The 25,809-nt window shown below is 48.7% G+C and overlaps 1 protein-coding gene across 1 annotated transcript in view; it reads right to left on the bottom strand.

Moving 5' to 3' along the window:
- Positions 1-25,809, bottom strand: part of TCTE1 (t-complex-associated-testis-expressed 1) — a 271,125-nt gene that overhangs the window by 202,114 nt on the left and 43,202 nt on the right. Inside the window, exon 2 of the mRNA XM_069608866.1 lies at positions 3,388-3,706. Within this exon, the coding sequence (XP_069464967.1) occupies positions 3,388-3,631 (244 nt within the window). The 5' untranslated portion in view covers positions 3,632-3,706. The remainder of the gene's footprint in view (positions 1-3,387; positions 3,707-25,809) is intronic.

Raw genomic sequence — 25,809 nt, 5'->3', positions numbered from 1 at the left:
GGGGCTCTTTGGACTCTGTCCTGGCGCCGTTGGCGCCAGGCTCTTAAGGGGAAGTGTTTGGTGCACTTACCTGAAGCAGACCATGCTGCACACTCACCTGATGCAGACCATGCTGCATGAAGAACCAAGCCAAATGAGTCTTAGTAGGGACTATTTTTCTGAAGGAACTATTTTGTTACTTGGGTGGGGCTGTGGAAGAATACTCACCTGGAGCTTCTTCTGAGGCTATTTAAGCCACGACCGGACAGCCACACGTGCTTCGCGTTGTTCTGCATCCCAGCAGCTGAACGCTCACCGTGTCTGCTCCTGCACATGGACTCCAGCCACGCCCGCCTCGAACCTGGAACACCTGTAAGGAAACAAGAGAAGAGAAAGGTGAAAACCAAGAACTTATTCAACCTTCTTACCTGCATCCGGAATCTTCACGCCAGCAATCCTGAAGGAAGACTTCCATTTAAAAGCACTGCGTTGCTCGCTGCAGCGCCGCGCTTCACTCCCCTGTTCCCGAGACGCCGCCGGGCTCCATCGCGGCTCTCAGCACCGGTCGCCACATCTCTGCACCTAGGCGAGAGAAGAAGAGACAAAAGGTGAGCAAGGGAACACAAGAGGAAAGTCGAATTTTCAGCCATATTACTTACTGGCTTTTCTTGGTGAACCATTCCACATCTCGGGTCGCCGCCGCATCTTTGGCAGGTACCGCACCCCGGCCCCTATGGGGAAAGGACAAAAGACATTACTGGGGAATTATAAAGACATTTAGAGGGGTCGCCCTCAGCACTAACTCACCTGATTTTACCACCAGCAATTTAACCCCTCAACGCATCGCCTTTGTTCTGCACCTGAAATAAAGGACAGATCACAGGTTAGGAAAAACAACATAAAAGGAGGCTCACACTTGAACTTTTGCATCTTCATACTTACGGCGTATCGCTCAGAAAAGTCAAGTGGATTTGCCAGCGCCATTCTGAAAACCAGAGTAGTAACTGGACGAACGTGAGCCCCTGCACCAGAAGCAGGATGGAGAGTTCATCCTTCCAAACCATAAGGTGAGCTTAAACCGGGGGTTTTGGAGGAAGTCAGAGAAGAACGAGGGGGGTAGGGGGGAGCAAGCACACTATTCAGCAGACAGTTAATCCCCTTTCTCATCTGCAGAAGGATATTCCTACGGGCCAGACAAGCAAGATTTGGGGGTCCTGTTCAATCGGTGGTCCGAATTCTGCGCATCACGCTTGAAGAGGCCACAGCAACCCAGACCAGACCAGCGCCTCCGTGGGAGCCAGGTGAGCGTTACACTACGCAGGGGTTAGACACTGAACAGTTTTGAACAAGGGATGAGTGAAATTTGTTGAAAGGTGGCGCTGGAAGAGTGAGAGGGATACAAGGAGGAGTGGAGATGACAGCAAAACGAAGGAGTGGTTGGCATTGGAGGCGAGAGGGGGGGAAGATGGAGAACAGCATGTGGAGGAAGGTGAACAATATCATAAGGTGAAAGGTAGGATACTGAAGGAGGGAATCCAAAGGCCAGGTGAAGACCAAAGCATATCAGGCAGTAGTAATCGGGAATGGTGAATGAGTAAACCAAGGAGGAGAGAACTAGTGAGAGCCGACATAGCCAGAAGAGGAAGGTATGATAGAGCATGCATTGCCAAAGCAGGGTGTAAAGGTAAACCCTCAAGGTGTAGGCGTGAGCCCCTGGTGGGAGGTGGAACAAGCATGTGACGGGCGACGAGGAGGGCCAACACCAGTGCAGAGGCCTTGTTTGGTTGTTCAGCTTGGCACGCCCTGGAGGGAGAGACTTTTATTAACTTTCAGTTACTGAAGCCAAGCCACAGAGTTGTTATCATTTTATTTGTGTTGACTTGAATTAATCTAATTCAGGAGAGACTATAATTAAACTAGACTAGAGGAGATATGTTTGGGATATTAACTCCCTTTCCCAGAGAGGAGCAAGATCTATATTTGAATCACGTCCAAGGTATATTCAGTTTGTCTTTTCTGAAAGTTTGTGCTGAAGGTTTTAGGAAAGATAGAAATGGAGAAGAAAATACTTTTGACACCTTTACCCCAGTGTAGTCCATTCTGTTGGTTCATGTCCAGCTTGTTCGTTCACGTCCAGTTGGGACATTGGTTTCAGGAGACTAAGGAGCCCAAAAAGATTTGGACTTGAAACCCCAAAGTTCAAGAGATCTACTAGGTAGAAATTATTTTTCTCTGGGGTTGTTGTCATATGTTGGAATAAACCTGTGTGTGATAAATAGCAAAAACGCTTGCTTGGGAGTACCAGCTTTGGCTAATCCCTGCCAGAAGGGCCAGTCTTCTGATCTAGTGCGAGCATGGAGTGGCTGTTTTATTTTTTGCAATGGCGTTTAATGCTACAGTTATACATGCTTGATGTGCATGCCCTGGATTGCAAAGCCTGGTTCACCCGATATTTAATGTATACAAAATAAAACATCCGTTTTGGAAAGGAGACATTATCAGTGAAAGAGGAGAGAAAATGCCATCTGTTTCCGATACGGGAGGAGATATCATTAGTGTCAGAAGGTAGAAGAAACAGTCTGTGTCAGGGGGGAGCAAAGGTCACTGTCAGAGAAGACAACAAAGATCAGCAATGTCCAAGAGGAAATGCCATCTTTTTCTGATAGGGGAGGAGATATCATTAGTGTCAGAAGGTAGAAGAAACAGTCTGTGTCAGGGGAGAGCAAATGTCACTGCCAGAGAAGACAACAAAGATCAGCAATGGCCAAGAGGAAATTCCATCTATTTCTGATAGGGGAGGAGATATCATTAGTGTCAGAAGGTAGAAGAAACAGTCTGTGTCAGGGGAGAGCAAATGTCACTGCCAGAGAAGACAACAAAGATCAGCAATGGCCAAGAGGAAATTCCATCTATTTCTGATAGGGGAGGAGATATCATTAGTGTCAGAAGGTGGTGATACATTATTAGAGTGAGAGAGGAGAGGAAGAGGGGAAATATAATTAGGGTTCATAATGAGAGACAGTGCCACTGATTCAGAGGTGATGTCAACTGTGACAGATAGAAGATAAGTCACTAGTGTCAGAGCTGCAAAGAAATGTAGTCCATGTGAGAGAGGAGCAAACATCAACACTGTCGGAGAAGAGAACAAAGGTCACCAGTGTCCGAGAGGAGAACAAAGGTCACCAGTGTCCGAGAGGAGAACAAAGGTCACCAGTGTCAGAGATGAGAGCAAACGTCATCAGTGTGGCAAGAGCAGTGAGGTCATAAGTGTGAGAAGAGAAATGAGACATCAGTGCCTGAGCACCCAGTGGTGTTCTACACGGTTGGTGTGAAGGACTGCCCTGTTGTAAAGAACACCGGTGGATGTGCGATATCATTAGCTCAACCAACAGGACAAGGTCTTCTTACTCTCAAAGTTATTGATGATATGCTGGATGCAGAGCTCCCTCAGCTGTGGAACAATGGCCAGTGACCACTCCGGGTCTTCTGCGATGATGCGCCGCATGTGCCGGGGGTCGGCCGCTGGGTTCAAGGTCTCTGGCTCTGCCAGAGGAGAGATTGAAGCCGTCATGGCCACAGTGGGCTCTGACATATTGCTCTCTGGCATAGCAGGATCCGGCACAACGGGCTCTGGCGCTGTGGGCTCCGGCATGGTCCGCTGCTCTCACTGCACGGTAAAATGATGTTCAGTTTGTATGGATCATCTACACTGGTCAGGTGTGGGTTTCTAGAGAATGAGAACAAAGAAAAAGAAAATGAGCCACAGTGAGAATATTATATGTCAAGAAAGCAACCATGAGGTTTAGCTAAAACAGTAACAAGAGGCACAGTTCTCTAACTGTAAGGACACATATTCTGGGATACATTACGCAAAGCACAGTATCCATTGCATACAATGCTCTGCTCTTTTTAGCCTAACCAGCAACATTAATGCAGAATAAATGTGCTACATTTTACCCTAGCGTGAGAGCCTCCTCTAGTAGGCAAATACATCTGCTTAATTTCTTAATTATGTAAACAGCTAAAATTGTGACAAATAAATTGACTGCATCTTTGTCCTAATGCAAAATATATATGATATAATCCTCTGAGCTCCACAAGAAATCCCATTACACTTTTCTATGGCTCGTTCAGACCCCAAGACAACTATGGGCGACCAGGCAGTATTACAATGATTGCATCAGTCAGATTCGTTGCAGGAAAGAGCACATCATGAAAGTGGCATGAATTCCTCAAAAATATAGGGGTAGAGGAAGTAATATAATATAACATGCATACTGAACACAAATGGAATCATACTACTGCATGCCTTTTGACCCCAAACCACATGCAGTGAAAGGCAAACTAAGACAAAGGCCAGTTCCTGTATTGACATGTTCAGACTCAGGAACAGACCCCTAATCCTCAATCATCAGGTACGCTCACTCGCAAATGCGTTTTAATCCTCTCTCCCAACAGTCCATTCCCACTATCACCACTCATCGTCAACCATGCCAGCCACCAGCAACATCATGGACACTACATCGCAGCAACCTCACCCATGCCACCATAGACTTCATCAGCTCTGCATCAGCCATCAATACACGAAAACTGATGCTCACCAACATCCACTCAGCAATCAACCATGCAGCAGACATCTTTGACCTCATCACCACTCATAACTTGGACACTATCTTCCTTACAGAGACCTGATGACATCCACCTCCACCAATATCCTAGACGTCCTCATCCCCAAACTATAAGGCATTTTACTAAGAGATCGTCCAAACAAGATGGGCAGAGGCCTCATCATCATTCACGAGCATCATGACTATGCACCCAATTAGACGTCACCACCATCCATTCTTTTGAAAACCTCCCCTGCCGCTTCGCAATCTTCGCAGTGGTCCCAGTCACCTTCCATCTCATCTACAGACCACCCAAGCCCTACATCTGCTTCATCAGAGATTTCATGGAAATGGTCACCACCATGTCTCACACACGCCAACATTCATCTTCCTTGTGCGACTTCAACATGCCTGGCAACCCAGCAAACTAATTAATTATTAATTAATCTTCTTTTATAACACGCTTCAAATCGGAGACTAGTCTCCAAGTGTGGGATTGGAATTCAAACATGTGTCGCTCTGCATTATCTTGCTTGCAAGACAAACGCAGTGCCCCTGAGCTATCCTTCTGGCCCAACTAAGTCGAAAAAGGAAGATCTCGAAATGTCCTTCTCAACACTCTGAACCTCGACAGCTCACGAAAGACACAAAGCCCAGGAAACGTAATATATTCGACATCATCATCACCGCCATGCCCACCCTCTGCCTCAGCTCTTCAATCCTGCTTCACTTATTGGACCATGGGGCAATCCACTTTGACATTGGTCAAACCACTCCAGATAAGCACACCCATCAGAAACCCAGCAACTAGCGTCCAGATTAATCAAGAACTTTCCAGTTTTTAACTCTTATGGATGATCTCACCAAACTCCACCACACATGGGCTGATCTTCCTTAGATGGACCAGGACTGTGACTTGCTCCTCCAACAACTCAACACATCCTTTGCAACAATATCAACTGAAATGCTCAGGTGAAACAATCTCTCTCAGGTCTAAACATTCCACACTGTGGTGCGCTCAAGAAATGAACCTCGGGGGCGTGGCAAGGAGTGCTGATGATGCAGGTGCTCTTCTGATAGCATCTGTGCAGAGCCCATTGAAAACGGCATGCAACGCCAGTAACTGACCCAGGACGGGGTCCCAATGCACCTCAGATAAGGCAGTGGGGTCTGGGGGGAACCCAGGCAGCTGGCAGAGGCCGGGGACAAAGGAATCACTGCGCAGGAATGATGGAGGTCCCGGCGTGAGGGTCCCCATAATCATCCAAGATGGCACCCATCCTCTGTGGAGATTTTTTGCCCACGGCCTAGCCCCGATCCTGCCTAAGACCTGGGAGGGTCCGGGTGGATGGCGGGGCGCCCCGATGGGAGTGAGGGAGTCCGTTGGCAGCCCTGCTAGCCCTGGTGGCGAGGTGGGCCAAAAACCGCGATGGAGGGAGCCAGAGCGAGCCCGCACAGGGGCTCTGAGGCAGCAGAGATGCTGGTTGGCTGCACGCAGCGGCTGCCAGTAGGATGCAGCCTCTGAGGTGGCCCAGCTAGCAGCAGCACCAGCGGCGGTGTGGAGATGCCCCCGGTGAGGAATTGTGTCCGGAAGCCCGGGGCCTGAGGCGAGTCCCCAGAGAAAGGGGCTGTGAAGGGTAAGCTGCAAAGGGGCCGCAGGTGATGTCGGAGTTTGAGGCGGCCCCCAGCAGAAGAGGAGTGTAAGGCCCAGAAGTGGCCACAGAGTGGGAGGGCAATGGAGAGGCCTGCATACTGCCCTGCTGACTGGGGGTATGAAGAGGAGGACCCGGCCACACATTCTCCGAGGCGGCAGAGAGCGGGCCCTGCAGCCCTTTGGCAGGAGCGGCACATTGCACCAGCCGGGGAAAGTTGCAAATCGGAGTCAGAGGCTTCTGTGAGGCCTTGAAGTGGGGTGCACTGGCAGGAACATATTGCCCCCACCGCCGGTGAAGGAGAGGCCCAGTCCTTGAGGACCCAGAAGCCCCTCAGAGCATTAAGTGGAGCCGATTCGGGGGGGCCCCCAGCTGGCACCACCGAGCACCACCAAACGCAGCGCTGAAGATGGGCGGCTGGCCCCGCCAGGGCCATCTGCCCCTTCCCCCCTGTTTGCAGGGGAGGAGGGTCAATAGGCGCCCAAGACAGTGGGGCTCAGAGGGTGGCCTAAACTTGCCGAAATAGTAGCATCTGAATCAACAAACATGGGCAAGCAACAGAAGATGCAGAAAAGTGCAGATACAGCTTCCTGCAACTGCAAGAGAAAGGGAAGAAGACAGAAACCGTGTGAGCTATGGTCCACTCTCCGGAATGACCCCTGGCACAACTGGCAATGAAGGAGGACATCCAGTCCTTCATGTATGAAATTAAGGCTGAATTCCGGAATTGCATGGTGGAGATATTGACAAAAAAGGAATGTCTGGACAACTGAGTGCTGGATGTGGAGCAAAGGCTCTGGAAGGTCGACAACCAGACGACGGAGAAGCGTAAGTAATTACGGACCTACACCGCCGAGTTCAGTCACTAGAGGAGAAAAGCGAGACCATGGCATCCAAGCAAGAAGACCTGGAGAACAGGGCCCATAGAAACACCCTGCGTATTAAAGGGATCCATTCCTCAATACCAGATAAGGCCCTAGGCGAGTAAGTAGGCAAGGCATTCCAAATTCTTTTGCTTCATCACAACAAATCTGTGCTGCTGCTGGACCTTACTCACAGGACGCGAGGCAGAAAAGATATTCGTCGGACCCCCCAGACGTGTTCACGCGGGTCCACTTCTTCACGGCCAAGCAAGGTATCATGACAGCGAGCAGGGTGCAAGCAGAGATAACTTATCAGGGAGCTTCCCTCCAAATCTACCAGGACTTAGCGATGGCCACGATTCAGAAAAAGAGGGCGCTCAGGCCGCTAACGACCATCCTGCAAGACAAGAAGATCAGATACCATTGGCTCTTCCCAGCAAGGCTACAGTTCACCTTTGAGGGCTTGATGCAGACCATTAGCTCGCTGGAGGAGGCAGCGGACATTTGGATGGAGACCCGCTCTGGCACAAATGGAGGATCCCCATCGAAGCTTCCCACACCAATGAAAGAGGATGACCCTAAACCCTGGCGTAACACGTGGTTGAAAGTGGGGAAATTGCAGAAGCCAAGAGCCCTCTGGCAACAGACATGAGTCCTAGCCAGAAGGCTGCCCTACGGGGCAATGATTAATGGACTGCCGGAAACTAACCGACTGTCAGTACTAGCAAAAGAAACTTGACCTGGGCCCCACATGGACTTCGGCAGACCAGTGCGATGCCACTCAGAGGTCACTTTGGCGGCAGACCCATTTATGTTTATGCACTGTTTGCAAAGTTTCAGTTCCGGGTCTTAATTACTAAAACCCGGTTGCACCGATGATGCACAGAGACACGTGAGCCAGGCAGCAGATGAGTCCTGCAATCTATCCCCCACCTCGATACAGGACTCGGAAGTTCCATTGACACCCCCTCCCCACCAAAAGCTGCGATATGACATTCAACATGAAAGGCCTGAACTCCCCAGCCAAGCGCAAGTCCATCCTGCGACGCCTTGAGGACTTCAACCGATCTATCGCTTATACAGGAGTCTCATCTGGCTCCGCTGGACTATGCAAGAATGCAGAGCTGACAGTACCCCCAACAGGTCATGGCATCTGATGGGTCGAAAAAATCGGGCACAGCCATCTTCCCGAGGAAGGACATCCCGTTTGGCAAACTGGAACCCCAACAGGGCTTGCAGGGCAGATATGTGGGAATGTAAGGGACACTATTTGGGCATCTCTACTCCTTTGTGTCGGTATATGGCCGTATGATGGGCAGGAGTCCTTCCTACAAAAGCTTGAGTCAGAACTGGCCCCCGTCATGGGGGACCAAGTGGTGATATCAGGGGACTTTAACGGAGTCCCGAACCCCAACGTAAACAGATCCCATCAGCCAACGGAAAGGGACTTTAAGTAGCAATGGGGATACTCCACCTATTTAAAATGCTGAGGGTGCGGGATGTTTGGAGGCTAGTGCATCCAGAGGAGCGGGACTACTCGTACTTTGCAAGTACACTGCATCTCATCCCGCATAGATCTGTTTCTTGCTTCCACCCAGCTGATGTCATATGTAGATAGCATAGCCATTGGATCTAGAATCCTCTCAGACCATGTGCCCATTTTGTTAACATCCTGAGTGCATGACCCAACCCCTCCCCAAAGGGCCCTCTGGAAGTTATATGACCCCCCCATCTTGCACGATATGGCCCTGCGAGAGAGCATTGCACAGCCCATTAAGAACTACTTTAGGGACAACAAATAAAACCTGCAGAGAGTTGGAGGAGGCCGAGCGGAGGGCTCTAGAAGGAGAGTATTTAGGAAGAGAGTGTTGTAGATAGTACGGGCCCCGGCCCCAGAAAGCTTTGTGGACTATGCAGAGGGACTTGAACTTGATCCTTGCAGCCACGGGGAGCCAGAAGAGGGTTTTCAGCGCAGAGAGATGCGGTCCCTGGGCTTGAGGCCAAGGATAAGTGTTGTGGTACAATACGTTATGCTAGGCACAATATCATGTGTCTAGATTCATAGATTCATAGCACCAAGTGCAGCCTCTGCATGATGTGCACTGAATGCACGAAGGCGGCCCCTTCGAAACACTGCTTACTGCGCTTATATCCTACATACGTAGATATTGATGGCGGATAACCACTGGCAGGCCCAACCAGACATCAGCTGACAGGCCCAAATAGACATCAGCTTAGTTCCCAATCCGGTCTCCCTCCGCTGCTGTGCTTGGGACTAGTCTCTCGTGTCAGCATCTTGGTCCTCAGCTGTAGTTATACCCCACCCCTTCTACCTCCTCAGCTATTGTTATACCACAGAGGCATTTAAATGTCCCAAACCTCTCCCTCAGTCCTTTGCTGTATTTATAACCATAGGGTATATAAAATCTGCCTCTCATTTCTGTCCTCCCCCTACTCTGCTATAATTAGACCCCTGAGGTATTTGAATATCTTACTCTCACATCTCCCCTCACCCACTGTTGCTGTATTTATACCGCGAGGACATTTAAATCCCTTTCTCTCTTATCTCCCACTCACCCTTCTCTGCTGTATTATTGCCACTGGGGTATTTAAATCGTTCTGTTATATCTCCCCTCTCTCTCCCGCCGCTGCTGTATTTATGCCACAAGGACATTTAAATCTCTCTCATATCTCCCCCTCACCATCCTCCGCTTTATTTTTGACACAAGGACATTTAAATCTTTTTCTCTCATATCTCCCGTCACCCTCCTCTGCTGTATTTTTTCCATTGGGGTATTTAAATCCCTTTCTCTCACATCTACCTCCCACTCACCAATGCTGTATTTATATCACTAACGTTTTTAAATCTTCCTCGTATATCATCCCCTCATTAAACTCTGATGGATATGTACCACTGAGATATGTAAATGCCCCCTCACATCTGCCTTCTCCCACCTATGTTGTACTTTTGCAATTGAGGTATTTCAATCTCCCTCGCATGCCCCCACCTCTGCTGTGTTTATCCCACTCAGGTATTTAAATGCTCCTCTCAAATCTCCCCACTCACACCTTTGCTCCATTTAGAACACTACGTAGGTATTTAAATCCTACTCTCATATCTTCACTCTTCCACCTCAGTTGTATTTATACCACCGAGATGTTACATCTCCCTTGCACGTCTCCCCGGTCTCACCTCGGCTGTGTTTATGCAACTGGGGTATTCAAATCTCCACCTCAAACCTTCCCTCTTTCACCTCTGCTGTATTTATGTCACAGGGGTATTTAAATATCTGTCTCATTTCACTCACCTCCCACCTAAGCTGTAATTATACCACCGAATGCTGTTTATACCACTGTGATATTTAAATCTTCCCACACATCTTCGCTCTTCCACATATGCTGTATTTGTACCACAGAGGTAGTTTAATCGCCCTCTCATATCTTCCCTCTGCCACATTTGCTGTATTTACACACTGAGGTTTTAAATCGCACCCTCATGCCTTCCCTCTGCCAGCTGTACTGTATTTATACCACTGTGGTATTTAAATATCTATCTCATTCCACGCACCTCCCACCTCAGCTGTGTTTTTACCACGAAGATATTTATATCTGCCTCTCATATCTTTCCTCTCTCATATCTGCTATGTTTATACCACTGCGATATTTAAATCTTCCCACATCTCTTTCCTCTTCCACATATGCTGTATTTGTACCACAGAGGTATTTGAATTGCTCTCTCATAACTTCTCTCTCCCAATACCAGTGGTGTATTTAAATATCTGTCTCATTTCACTCACCTCCCACCTCTGCTGTATTTATAACCAGTGATATATTTACATATCCCTTTCAGGTCTCCAGTCTCACCTGTGCTGCATTTATGCAACTCAGTGATTTAGATCTCCCCCTCATAGCTGGCATTTCCTACCTCTGCTGTTTTTATAAGCAGTGATCTATTTACATATCCCTTTCAGGTCTCCAGTCTCACCTGTGCTGCATTTATGCAACTCGGTGATTTAGATCACCCCCTCATAGCTGGCCTTTCCTACCTCTGCTGTATTTATAAGCAGTGATATATTTACATATCCCTTTCAGGTCTCCAGTCTCACCTATGCTGCATTTATGCAACTCGGTGATTTAGATCTCCCCCTCATAGCTGGCCTTTCCTACCTCTGCTGTATTTATAACCAGTGATATATTTACATATCCCTTTCAGGTCTCCAGTCTCACCTGTGCTGCATTTATGCAACTTGGGTATTTACATCTCCTCCTCATAGCTGGCCTTGCCTACCTCTGCTGTATCTTTCCCATGGGGTATTTAAATATCTGTCTTTTTACTCACCTCCCACCTCTGCTGTATTTATACTACAGAGATATTTAAATCGCCCTCTCATAGTGCCCCGTCTCACCTCTGCTGCATTTTTGCCACTGTGTTATTTATATCTGCCTCTCATATCGTCCTTCTCCCTTCTCTACTCTGTTGATACCACTGAGATATGCACATCTCCGTCTCCTGTCTGCTGCCTCCCACATTCGCTGTATTTATGCCACTGGGGCATTTAAAACACTTCCGGCAGCATTCTTCTTCTTGCTGACAGATCTTATCCAGCAGTGATTATTGGATACCGAGGCTTGAGCCTCATACTCCATCTTATCGGGTTGTTTGGATTCTTCTTGGTCTGTGTGGACTTTTCACAGTAGAGCTGGTTTCACAGGGTCTTCTCCCCTTCGTCTGCCTTCTTCTTGCTGATAGATTTTAGCCATCAGCAGGGGAGGGGCATGGGGGCAAGAGCAGTGGTCGAAGTGTACGAAAAGAAAGTAGTGGAGCTATGTTCCCTGCTGGCCTGCACCCACTCCCCACAAACCCTATCATCACGTCCCCTCCCACACACAATACACACCCCCAAACACTTGCACCTGCTGTTTAAGGGAACGTTCAGTGCAATGCACTGAAAGGGCAAGTTTCAACTTCTTCCTACACTTTTATTTTAAAACGAAACCTTTTCAAATAAAAGTATAGGAGCTGTAAAAGGTAATTTAAAAAAGTAGAGGAGCACCGCTCCCGATCTCTCCTGCTCACTTCGACCACTGGGCACGAGAGAGAAAGAACGTGAGGGAGATCAACAACTGCACCAAACTTTAGGAGCAACTGCCCCCGGAGAGCAGGCCGAGAGTGGCGGATGTTTGGGGGTGTCCATGTGAAATAATGTACTCGCCTGTAATGTAGAGATTCATTTATATCTAAATGTTTATATAAAGACTATATTTTTAACCAAGATCTATTGTGTGGGCAATCTTTTGTTGTGTACTTGTTGTGGTGGTTGACATGTTTCATCTCTTGAAGTAATCAGTAGGTCATCCCTGAATCAACCCCCAAATCATCAGGGACAAACATGTTTTTGCTCTTCAAGTAATCAGCTACTCATCCCAGAATCATCAAGGGCAACCTGTTGATACTCTTGAAGTAATCGGCAGATCATCCCGGAATCATCCCCAAATCATCATGGTGATGCTCTTGAAGTAATCGGCAAGTCATCCTAAAACCATCAGGAACAAAGAGTTTTCCATACATGCCAACCCTCCCGATTTAGGCGGGAGACTCCCGATTTTTCACTGTCTCCCGCCTGAAATAGCTGTAGCCCCAATGCATTCCTATGGGGAAAGGTTGGTCTCCCGATTTCTCTTTGGAAATCTCCCTCCCAGCTGTGTTTGAATGTTGGCATGTATGGTTTTCTAAAATAGAGATGATGTTGGCATCATCATCAAGTCAACCTAAGCTCATCCCCAAATCATCGCCCACCATTCTGAGACATTTGCTGATGACTGTAACAGCATGATGACTTCTGAGGATGTGGGAATGACTTCTAATGTAGTTCAATGATCCTAGGATGACTGACTCCAGGATGGTCTCTTAAGTCATCCTTTTAGACCTGGGCTCCCCTATGCCTTCTTGTTGCTGATAGATTTTAGCTATCAGCAGTGTTTTTTGGATACCAAGGCTTGAGCCTCATTACTCCATCCTCTCGGGTTGTTTGGATTCTTCTTGGTCGGTGTGGACTTGTCACAGTAGGGCTGGTTTCACAGGGTCTTCGTGCGATGGCCCTGCCTACCTATGGTGTTTTAACCCTCCCTCGTATGCCTCCCGCCTGGCTTCTGCTGCGTGTAGCCCGTTACCCATGCGTTTAATACCTTCCCTGTCTTGCAGTGTATACAGGACATCCTGCCCCATCTTGGGAGCTCCCCTGTGGGCTCAGGGAGGCGCGCGGCAATCCACTGAAGGCGGCCAGGCCTTTGGGGCGGCTGAGACACTTCCAGGCCAAGATTATCCCCTGGCGGGAGGGAGAGAAGCTGCCTGTGTGTGTGTGTGTGGGGGGGGGGGGGGGTCAGCTTCGGAATCATTCACTAATGCCGGGGGCTCGGTGTGCAGCAATTCTGACTCGAAGCTCCGCTTTCCGTGTACATCTCGCTGTGCTCACAGACACCCGCCCCCTGCCCTCTAATCCCGGCCCTGCTGCCCGCTGTATTCAAGCCCATGGGGGTACCAGGCTGCTCGCCCCTCAGAGCTGGGTCTGATTACGAAATAATCTGGCGCAGCACGGGGATTTGCACGGCTATTACACAGGTTATTGCTGCTGAATGCAGTCTTCGTAATCCACAGCCCACTGCTGTTTAGGAAAACATTGCTTTAAAATGCAAGCAAGGGTTGACCCTATAAAACGAGCGCTGGCACACACACACGCTTAGCTTTTCATATAAAGAAACGTTTTCTGGTTTTCGATGTGTGCCCCCAATCGACATAGGGTTTGCGCCACGACAGGCAGCATTGGCCTGGCCTCTATCGCGACATATACAAGGACGTCATTGCTATCCCTTGCTATCCCTGTGGTCTTCCCAACTACCCCTAAAAAAAGCTTCTGGGCTGTGGGCTCTTTGTTTCTGGAGAAGCTGGCTTTCTTGTTCAGGACGTTAAAAAAGGGGGTGAAGGGGGGGGCGGGTGTTCCACAAGTGTAACACTTTGCACCAGACCTGCAGATGAACTGGCCTGCTGTAAAATCTCAGTTACCAGTTTGACGGTGTCCACAACAGAGCGTCATGTGCTTTCTGACTTTGAGAACATTCAGACATGCAATTGCTCATGTTACTATATCTGGTGAGATAGCATAGCTGGTAACATAGCTCAGTGGGTTGAGCGCTTGCTGCTGCAATGGGTGTGTGGTCTGCAGGTTGCAGGATCGAATCCACGGCAAGGTCAACTCAGCCTTTCAATCTTCTGGGGTTGATAAATGAGTACCAACACAGGTTGTGTGATATGTATGCATATTTGTTGTATAGTAAGTGCTATATAATATTATCATTTAGCCTTGGACGTCCGCTTGCATTCACAGTAATTTGGTAAAATGGGCCTATACACACGGATATTTACAATACATATGGTGATCCATTCTTGTATGAAATGTATATCACATTACAGTGATATCGTAACCATATGTTTCATAGTGTACTTGGGCACAATGCTATGTGATGCCACTTCCTGTTTTGTCAAGGGTGAAAGCAAGGCTCAAGTCGAGCCGTCCACCCACTTTTTTTCAGAGGGTGGACTTAGTCTCCCCCCAGCTAAAATGCGAAACACTGAATGTCTACTTTGAATTTAGAATTAAAGCCGACCTCGGGAATCAAACCACAGTCCTCACGTTTGTAGGCTGACACTTCACCACTGCACTATGTAACCTGATGAAAATAACAAACTAAAAGGTGAAATGACCCATTTCAATAGTGCAAGTTCCAGGGAAAGCATTTATATTGGTTCTTTGTAGTTTTTAAACATGCACACCTTTTAACGCTTTCTAAAACACTGTTAGAAGAAAATATCCTCTCTTGGTTTTGAGTGGATGTTGAATTTTTGAAAGGCAAATGCCATTCGTCCTGTGCAATTTGTGCGGTTATGCAAAGCCAATTTAATGAAATGTGCATATTTCACCTTGATATGCTCATTTCTGGTGGCGTCACATCCGATTACGTTTATTGATGAGTCCCCCCCACTTTTATTTTTAGGAGTGGACCCCTGGGTGAAAGGGTGTGTTACATCACATCCCGTGATGTCACTTTGTGTGTGGGGTCAAATGACATCACTGCCTGTGATGTCATCAGAGGTCAAGGGTAATGTGATGTCACTTACGCTACCCCTGGCATTTTGGTGAAATGACGTCCCTGAGCATATAGCCACGACTACGGTACGGGAATGACTGCTGAGCCTGTGTGGTAGCCTGGACCGCTACACACCCCTGCCAGGCAGCAGCCGGTTGACTCCCCCTAGAGACAATATCGGAATGCCCCCTGTAAGGCAACAGAGCAATGTCACACACCAAGCAGCACAAAATGGCCACTGCACACTGTGCCTCCTTTCAGCGTCCACAGGGTATGGCTATTGCTGGGCATGAACATAAACAGGCAATATGCACATGTTAATCCTGAGCACAATATCCACTGGGCATAGCGACAGGCCTGTAGAGGTATGTTGACTGTGCCCGGGGCCGCAGGCAGGTTGTAGGCCATTTCTAGAGGGCACTGTCGGTGAGTTCACTGTGCCCGGGGCCGCAGGCAGGTTGTAGGCCATTTATTTTCAGAGGGCACTGTCGGTATGTTCACTATGCCTGGGGCCGCAGGCAGGTTGTAGGCCATTTCCAGAGGGCACTGTGGGTGAGTTCACTGTGCCCGGGGCCGCAGGCAGGTTGTAGGCCATTTATTTTCAGGGGACACTGTCGGTATGTTCACTGTGCCCGGGGCCGCAGGCAGGTTGTAGGCCATTTCCAGAGGGCACTGTCAGTGAGATCACTGTGCCCGCGGACGCAGTCAGGTTGTAGGCCATTTCCAGAGGGCACTGTTGGTGAGTTCACTGTGCCCGCGGACGCAGTCAGGTTGTAGGCCATTTCCAGAGGGCACTGTTGGTGAGTTCACTGTGCCCGGGGCCGCAGGCAGGTTGTGGGCCATTTATTTTCAGGGGACGCGGTCGGTGAGTTCACTGTGCCCGGGGCCGCAGGCAGGTTGTAGGCCATTTCCAGAGGGCACTATTGGTGAGTTCACTGTACCCGCAGGCAGGTTGTGGGCCATTTATTTTCAGAGGACACTGTCGGTGAGTTCACAGTGCCCGGGGCCGCGGGCAAGTTGTAGGCCATATCCAGATGGCACTGTCGGTGAGATCACTGTGCCCGCGGGCGCAGTCAGGTTGTAGGCCATTTCCAGAGGGCACTATTGGTGAGTTCACTGTACCCGCAGGCAGGTTGTGGGCCATTTATTTTCAAAGGACACTGTCAGTGAGTTCACAGTGCCCGGGGCCGCAGGCAGGTTGTAGGCCATATCCAGATGGCACTGTCGGTGAGATCACTGTGCCCGTGGCCGCAGGCAGGTTGGAGGCCATTTCCAGAGGGCACTATTGGTGAGTTCACTGTACCCGCAGGCAGGTTGTGGGCCATTTATTTTCAGAGGACACTGTCGGTGAGTTCACAGTGCCCGGGGCCGCGGGCAAGTTGTAGGCCATATCCAGATGGCACTGTCGGTGAGATCACTGTGCCCGCGGGCGCAGTCAGATTGTAGGCCATTTCCAGAGGGCACTATTGGTGAGTTCACTGTACCCACAGGCAGGTTGTGGGCCATTTATTTTCAGAGGACACTGTCGGTGAGTTCACAGTGCCCGGGGCCGCAGGCAGGTTGTAGGCCATATCTAGAGGCCACTGTCGGCGAGTTCACTGTGCCCTTGGCCGCAGGCAGACTGTAGGCAATTTTCAGAGGGCACTGTAGGTATGTTCACTGTTCCAGGGGCCACAGCCAGGTTGTAGGACATTTCCAGAGGGCACTGTAGGTATGTTCACTGTGCCCGGGGCCGCAGGCAGGTTGTAGGCCAATTCCAGAGGGCACTATAAAATTTGCACAGGGTGCCTGGTTTCTAAAAGCGTCTCCCCTGTGTTAGTGTGCATAATATTAGCAAACTCAAGGGCTATGCTAACTGGGCCCACCATTAAGAAGGACGCACAGTGGGGAAATCGGAGTCTGTTGGATCAATCGTTATGTCAGGGGCCACAGTCAGAAGCCCTCTTCAAGCCAATCTTCAAGCCAATCTTGAAACCAACCTTGAAACCAACCTTCACTTTTGATTATCAAACTCCAAAAAACGCACCGGGCTGGGGCAATTTTAATACTCTCCCGAACATCGATTCGCTGGGCCCCCCATGCCCATTTCTGCTCTTCATTTGGTTCTGCAGTCTATCCTGCGCCTGTACGACAACATCAAAGACAGTGTTCAGGACAATGCAGAAACACGTTCTTCTAGGTGGGAACCTAAGCTCTTTGAAGGATTCTGTTGTCAACCTCCAAGGGGAAATACGAAATCCGGTGAGGCCACTGAAACCTGCTAAGGAACACGAGGAGCATTCTGAGGAGCTCTCCTTAAGTGAGGCAGGGGTGGTACTAGAAGAGCATTTTTGGACGAACAGACACCGGATACTCCATCTGGTTTGTTGGTTTATGTATCACCTCCTGAAATCCCCCCTTGCTCCCTTGGACCTTAACGAATACCTAATTGAAGACTCACCTGAGACAACATCTGAGAATCAGGTTTTGGAGTCTTCATTGAATCAAGTTGCTGTTGAGGATTCAAGGCCACAACAACAGTGGGAGACGTACAGAGGAAGGAATAGGAAGGGACGCACGGCAAAACAGATCAAGGAGACAAAGAATCAACCAGCGGCGAATAACAGGTCCCACTCATCAAGAAAATTCTTGAACGAGATATGTGATGCGGATGAAATCATGCGCTACTCCACCTAGACAGGGTGGGGGTAGGGGCTCAAAGAAGTAAAATGGGCCTCAGTTGGGGCCTGGGGTCTTGTCAGAGCAGACTCTGGCCTTGCGACGTTGTACAAACTCGAAGGAAAGTACCTGGTGAAAAATGAACTTTTTACTACCAGCTATGTGTCAGAGGCTACAGTTTTGCAAATGCAAAAAGATGTAGATGTTGATGAGGAAGGGCATGGTGGTGAGGGCGGGGGAATGTTGGGGTCCCATGGTGAAGGCGCTCCATCATCCCAATTTCCTACGGTGCAGTCTTTGGAAGCTTGCCCAGTGATGACCGATGTTAACGGTCAGCGTGCCACCCAGACTGTTACCTCTAAGTGTGTCTACCTTAGCAGCATCTTAACCTCTTGGCCCCTCGTCACTATATTGGGCTGGGGGTCCATACCAAACATCTGTGGAGACTCTGTCCTGAATAGAGGGAAACTCTTGGGGATCTTTTCGCTCATTCCAGCCCTTTGTTTGCTACACACATGAGACATGGGCCACGTGGCTTTCCCGGATTTTGGTGCGGACCGTTTGGTCAGCCACTTTCACTCTAATCTGGTTGTCCGTTTGGTCTGGGCAAAGAGGGAGCTCTGCGTTCACTGGGCTACGATCTTTATGAATTAGCTGGTCCAGCGGAGGTGGAGGCCTTCCTATCCGTCCCTAATGCCAATAGTGTGGGATCAATTGAGAACTGACAAAAGAAATGGGGGGTGCCCTTCTGGTTTACCAGCTGCCTCTTCTATTGCCCAGGACCAGGACTGGTCATGGTTAGAGGCGGCTATCACAATGTTCAGCAAAGCTAAAGAGGTCTCAAAGACTTGTTAACTCAATCCACCAGCTGCACATTTCTTCCAGCAACGTGTGTGGTTTCAAAACATTTGCAGGGCAATGTACAGTGAAACTTTATTCCCCAACACCCACATTCAAATGCTGCAGGAAACTATGGCGATGCAATCTTTACACATTGATGGGTTTGATACCTACTCTAAGTTGGTAAAATAGGTAGACCTAGCGGTGGACTGCTTATTGCTGTGGACTTGAGTTTAAATGTTAAATGTTCAGAGATTACCACTGCTTCTGACTACATCCTGGCCATCCAAGTGACTATGGTGCCTTGCGGAAAAACTTTCTTATTCATCAGTGTGTACTGGGACCCAATTTCAACCAAAAGATCTGTAATCTTGATGGAATTGAGTTCTGCGATAGGTGATTGGTTAGAGGCAGGTCTCCCCATATTATCATAGTTGAGGGAGACTTTAATTCGGACTGTCAGTTGGGGACAGGCTTGGGGAAATGTTTGATGCTGAAGGAACCTGTGGGGTTATCTACAACCCACCACTTTTGTGGTTATAGTTTGCCTCACTATGTGAGAGAGAGTATGCCCAGACGTGGGTCCCTTGCTCGCTGCACCATAAGGAACCAACCTGCACCTCACTGAGGAGGCCCAACAAGGCCGAAACATGTCTGGGGTTGCTTGTGTTTCCGTGCAGAGGGGACCTGGCCCAGCAGTCTGGGCTGGGCTGCTACCATTGGTGGCAGTACCTGACTGATTTGCATATGGCTGGACCCCTTGTGCAATGGCGCAGACGGGCTAAAAAATGGTGGTGTGGAAGGTTACCCAGAGCAATGCCAGTGGTTCAGATTCATTCAAAACCTTCCACCCATCACTTTTGTGGTCACAGTTTGTCTCACTATGTGAGAGAGGGTATGCCCAGACGTGGTCCCTTGCTCGCTGCACCATAGGGAACCAATTGCACCTCACTGAGGAGGTCCAACAAGGCCGAAACATGTCTGGGGTTGCTTGTGTTTCCGTGCAGAGGGGACCTGGCCCAGCAGTTCGGGCTAGGCTGCTACCATTGGTGGCAGTACCTGACTGATTTGCATATGGCTGGACCCCTTTTGCAATGGCGCAGACGGGCTAAAAAACGGTGGTGTGGAAGGTTTCCCAGAGCAATGCCAGTGGCTCAGATTTATTCAAAACCTTCCACCCATCACTTTTGTGGTTCTAGTTATGCAGAGCACTCCTTCCGGAGCCAATAGTGGTTGCCCATATGTGTTCAACGGGCCTAAGGGAGGGTGTGATACCCTATAGTTGGCATAGGGTGGTTGGGGGTGCTGGTTCATGGATTGACTACATTTATGTTTCCCAGGATCTTGAGGCTTCTTGTTCGGCATTGACCTTTGCTGATCTACACATTGGGGATCTCCTAATACTGAACATTAGTGTTAACTTCTCGGCAAACTTCCACATGTTTTATCCCAACTTAGCATTTCTTGAAGTTGATCGGGGGTCTCACAGTTAAATGGAAAACCTTGTCCTGATTGAAATTTGTAAAGGCATTACAGAGAGAAATGGATATGGGGGACCGTCTGCATTATGCAATATCATTCACATTTTTTAACACTCTGATATTGCGGTGTCCAAGGGTGTCTTCTGGTGCCAAAAAACTACTTCAGTCTGCAACTCCATCTCACGTCTCAGACCTTAGGATAAGGGACACCAAACGCCTCAAAAGACAACAATTGAGGGGGTTGGACAAGGAAAAACTTCCAGCTGAAGCCCATCAGAAGGCAAGAAGATGTTCCTATCTTGTTATAGGCATTTTCTTAAATCTATTAGGCTCAGCAGGCTCAACAATGATAACTGGGGTATGTTGAAGACCCTTGGGTCCCGTAATTGTGTAACATTTCGGTCTACCATTAAGAAAAGACGTTTACTTCAGTGCCCGACTTGCCTTGTTTAATAACAGGAAACATGGGTGGAGTTTTTTTACTAATAAGTTTGCAAGACCTGACAGGTATTTGACTCGGGAGATGTTTGTTCTGGAGACAGAGCCTTTTACACCATTGCCATGGGTAGGGGATGCCGTAGTATCGGCCATTAATAAAGCTAACGCCTCTAGCGTGCCAGGCACGGATGGTCTGGTGCCTGTGGTTATTAAAAGCAATGCTCTCCTAAGGGCAGGGGTTCTGTGTCCTTTGTTTAGAACTATCTGGGAATCCAACTTGGTCCCTACATCTTTGTGGAAATCGTTGATCTTTCCGATATGTGAAAAGGGAGATGGTAGCGACCCTAACACTAAAGACTGATAGCACTGCTTGATGCTTTGAGTAAAATCTTTGGCACTCTCCTATTGGTGATCTCACGCAGCAAGTTGAATTCAGGTCGGGCATGGGAACCACGCTGAACGCTACTATCATGGCCCATCTTAGGGCAATGATTAGAGGTCGAGGTCATGGTCTAGCATACATGGCTTCTCTGGATATGAGCCCTGCTTTTGATAGAGTCAATCGCAGTGCTCTTTGGAGAAAACTGTTCAGCTGGCAGATTCCTATAAAACTGGTTTCACTAGTGGTGCAATTACATGCTGACACATCCTTGAAAGGGAGGCTAAAAAGAGAGGGGGCATGCACGGGACCAATACCAGCCCATGTGGGTGTTAAGCAGGACTGTGTCCTGGCCTCCTTACTTTTTTTTTTTTTTAAACTTTGGTTTTATTAGCATTTTCTTATTATAAAATGCCGGGCAAACAGAGTGGTACATATAATGCAATTGACTGGCCCGTTTAACCCTAAGTCCCCCCACTCCCTCTACCCCCCCTCCCCAACACTGGCCCACCCCACCCTACTATCCTACTAGAACTTCAGGTTTGCGAGACAGTTCGTGTTCTCTTCCCTTCTTGTGCTTAGGAGAAGATGTGGTAGGCGACCAATTTTTACTGACTGAGGTAGAGTTGCCGTTCCCCCAGGCCGTGGGCACTCCGTCCAGACCCCACTTAGATCTGAACCCCCTTCCCCGGGCATGGGGGAGTGTTTTGTGTCAATGGACGTCCCATCCCCAGGACTGTTGTACTCCGTACCAGTTGGCCAGGAAAGTACCTGAGTCATTGTTCACCATTGCCGTGAGTTTGTCCATCAAGAACATGTTCTTTACCTTCTGCTGCCATTCCTCCTTGGAGGGGGTTTCCGGGCTCTTCCACCTCTGTGCCAGGGCCACCCTCCACGCCCGCAACATTGTTTCCATCATCCTTGAAAATCTGTGTATTTCCATGTCCTCCGGGGGAAGACCCAGCAGCATCGACAGCGGGTCCTGGGGGAGAGGTTCATCTGAAACCTCTGCAATCCAAGCTCGAACCCTTCCCCAAAAGCCCTGGACCCTTGGACAAAGCCACCACATATGTTTCCTAGATCCCCTCTGGCCGCATCCCCTAGGGCACATTGGAGATAAGCCCGGGAACATTTTAGATAGTTTCACTGGGTCCCTGTGCCACCCCTGCAGTATCTTGAAATTATGCTCCATGTCTGCAGTGAATAAATTTCCGTAGAAGGCGATCTTAAAGATCCTAGACCAGGCGTCCTCTGAAAGGGCTCCCCCCGCCAATTCCTCCCAGTATAAGCGGAAACTTCGTCTCCCGGGGAGGTTAATGGTGTTCAAAATTTTGTAGATGCTCGATACCGCGCCCTTTCTCAAGGTCGCCGTGTCCAGAAACTTTTCAAAGGGAGTCAACTGCCTCCTCAAATTCTGGCCCCATGCTTGGTCACACAGTATGCCCTTGAGACGAAGGTACTCAAAGATGGAAAGGGACCCTTGACCAAGTGCTTCTCTCAGATCATCGTAAGCTAGGAATTCTCCCTCCCTGAACATCTGCCCTGCCCATTCCATCCCCAAGTCTGACCAGATCTGAGAGTTCCGGAACCCTCTATTGCCCAGGTTGAGGGGGAGACTCCAAAGGGAGGACATCGGGGAAGGCCATGAAGTGAGATGGGCTGTCTGTGGGCCCTCCTTCCAAATTTCCCAGAGGACTCCCAGGGTCGGATGGGCTCTTAACTTTCTCGGGATAGTTTTGCGCGGGGCCCATAGGAGATCCCTGACCTTCAAGGGGTGGGTGTCCATGTCCTCTAGGTATGACCAGTACGTCCTCATCCCTTCTCTCATATGTTCTAAGAGGACCCTCAACTGGGCTGCTCGGAAGTAGAGGCGGAAGTCAGGAAGCCCAAACCCCCCCCTCCTCCCTCGGCAGTGTCAGAGTTGACCTCCCTGTCCTTGGGGTTTTCCCCTGCCAGATGAATTCTCGGACTGCGTTCTGTAAATCCCTAAAGGTATGCTCTGGGACGATGGTGGGGAGCGCTGTAAACAGGTATAGAAGCCTTGGTAAAACATTCATCTTAACCGCTGTCATCCGACCATACCATGACAGGATCATCTTGCCCCATCTCCGCAGGTCCAATGTGATCCCTGCCATTATGGGATCATAGTTGATGGGGGCTAGTTTAGACAGATCCCTGGTAAGTATGACACCCAGGTATCGTATGGAGGCCCTACCCACTGCAACCCCTTCCAGCCTATCCAACAGGTCTAACTCGGGGTCTCGTTCTCTCATTGGGAGCAGGACTGATTTCGTAGCATTGATTTTTAGCCCAGAGAAGCGGCCGAAGGTGGCCACCAGGGACAAGAGGGGGGGAGCGAGGAGGCGGGACTCACCATGTAGGCCAGGATGTCGTCTGCAAATAGGGATAATTTGAATTCCATTTCCCCTCTGCTAATTCCCCTGATGCCTGGGTGTGCTATGATCGCTATGGCCAATGGTTCCATCGTGAGGACGTATATCAAAGGGGAGAGGGGGCAACTCTGCATGGTTCCCCGTGAGAGAGGGAAGGACCCGGACAATGACCCGTTCACTTGGACCCTTGCCGTGGGGGCTCTATAAAGTGCCGACACCCAACTCCTGATGTGAGGTCCGAAACCCATTTTTCGGAGGAGGAGTTCCATGTATCTCCACTCCACCCTGTCGAAAGCTTTTTCGGAGTCTAGGGAGAGGACACATGCGTCCAACTCAGATTCCTGTGCATAGTGGAACAGGTCTATCGTTTTGCGGATATTGTCCGACCCCTGGCTCCCCCTTATAAAACCTACCTGTTCATCTTGGACCAGCCTCGGCATTATCTCCTCCATCCGCTTTCCCACTACTTTGGCCAGGATCTTCACGTCCGTATTAAGTAACGAAATCGTCCGGTACGAGGAGCACACCTCGGGGTCCTTTCCTTCCTTGGGCAGTACTGCTATAATAGCCCGCATCATAGAGTCGGGGAGAATGCCCCCCTCTAGCACAGAATTGAAAACCCTCGCCAGGTGTGGGGCCAGGGCGGAGAGGAACCTCTTGTAAAAGTACACCGTGAAACCATCTTCCCCCGGGGAGGTCCCCACTTTCATCCCGCTGATTACGTTGTCTATCTCCTCCTCGCTAACCGGACCCTCCAGCCTCCTTACTTTTTAATGCCTACTTATCTGACTTAGATATGCTGTGGATGGAAGCTATCACCTACCCAATTAGAATAGACCATCTGAAGCTTGATTGGTTGGCATGTGCAGACGACTTAGTTCTTTTCGATCGAACAGCAATCGGTCTGCAGAGGAAGCTCAATCGTTTTTCCACCTACGCAGCAAAAAACAACTTGCTAGTCAACGGCTCTAAGTCTAAGGTGGTCATATTTTCAAATGGCCGGAGACCAAAGACTATGTGTTGGGTCGTTGGTGAGCAAAGACTAGAGAAAGACTTGACGACACGCTATTTGGCTATAATTTAACTAACTTCAATTCATTTGGCAGAAATGAGGGAAACGTTGAGAACTAAAGTAAAACCGCTGGTTTCTCAACTAAAACAGATTCACAATCTTCTCTGTAGATTCTCTCTTCTGTCGCTTATAAAAAATTCTATTTAGCCAAGGTAGAGCCAGTTGTCGTTTATGGTTTGGACTTATCATTACTGGACCTGGGAGACATCCTTGACTCGATCCAAGGGATGGTGTGGAAAAAGATTCTGAGCTTGCCGCTGGGGCTTCCAAACGTAATAATACGCCGCAAGCTCTGTCTGGTTTCTTTGAGTTTAAAGGTACTCATGGAGACAGCTGGGTTGTTAGGCAAAGATTGTCAAACCATCTTCGCACTCACTATATGAGGACTTGGGGGTAATCTGTAAGCATGAGACGGTTCCTTTGTTGGATATCTTCAAAAAGGCGGTGTGCACTCTTTTGTGAAAAATGTATTCATCTGAAGATGAGTTGGTGAACAGGCCAGCCATGACTAAACAAAACTATTCATGCATAATTGGGGTAGAACAATTGAAAAACTGGGTTCTTACTCAACGTATGGGGAGTACACAAACTTTCCTAGAAAAAGATCTAACTTGCCCATGTCTATTTGCTTGTTTGCATCACCAGTTGTGCGACGTTTGTACTTGCGATTTAAATTAAACTTACTTCCAACATTGAATCGTACTGGTAAATGGGGGAGCAATCGGGCATTGTCTTTACCGTGTCGCTCTGTCAAGAGACTACATGTACAGAGAGTCTGAAACATCTTGCGCTTTTCTGCTCCAACCTGGCTGAACATAGAACTTTTTCTTTGGGGCCTTTTTGGGACTGGAGGGCGAGTCCTCGGGAGAACTATTCTGGGCCTGGTTAATGTGGGGGGGGGTGTAACATCTCGCCTCACTAACTCTAGCACTTTATAACTTCTTAAACGAAATAATGGGACAACTTAAAAGAATGCTGAGAATGTATATTTTCATTCCTGTGATGTTATATTATTATGTAGTATGTAAAACTGTGGTAAAATTGTTTTCCATTATTTTATTTTTTCTTACTTTTTTGTGAAAGGCTTGCTTTGTACTTTTGCTCATTGTCAAGTTGTAACAAAATAAAAATATAAAAAGTGGGGGCCAAGTTATATGACTGTTGTTTGTACGTATATATTAACACTTTTCAAAAAATAAAACATGCATGGATTTGCAGTAAACACGAGCAAGGTGCATTGGCAAGGACCTGAAAGCAAGCTTTTGGAAATCTGTCCTGTGTTTAACTTTTTTGAAAGTGTCAAAA

The sequence above is a fragment of the Ambystoma mexicanum genome, chromosome 4q (assembly GCF_040938575.1).
Source record: "Ambystoma mexicanum isolate Mex_15411 chromosome 4q, UKY_AmexF1_1, whole genome shotgun sequence".
Classification (NCBI taxonomy): Eukaryota; Metazoa; Chordata; class Amphibia; order Caudata; family Ambystomatidae; genus Ambystoma; species Ambystoma mexicanum.
Note: the sequence above shows the minus strand (reverse complement) of the source record. Positions and strands in the feature narration are given on the sequence as shown.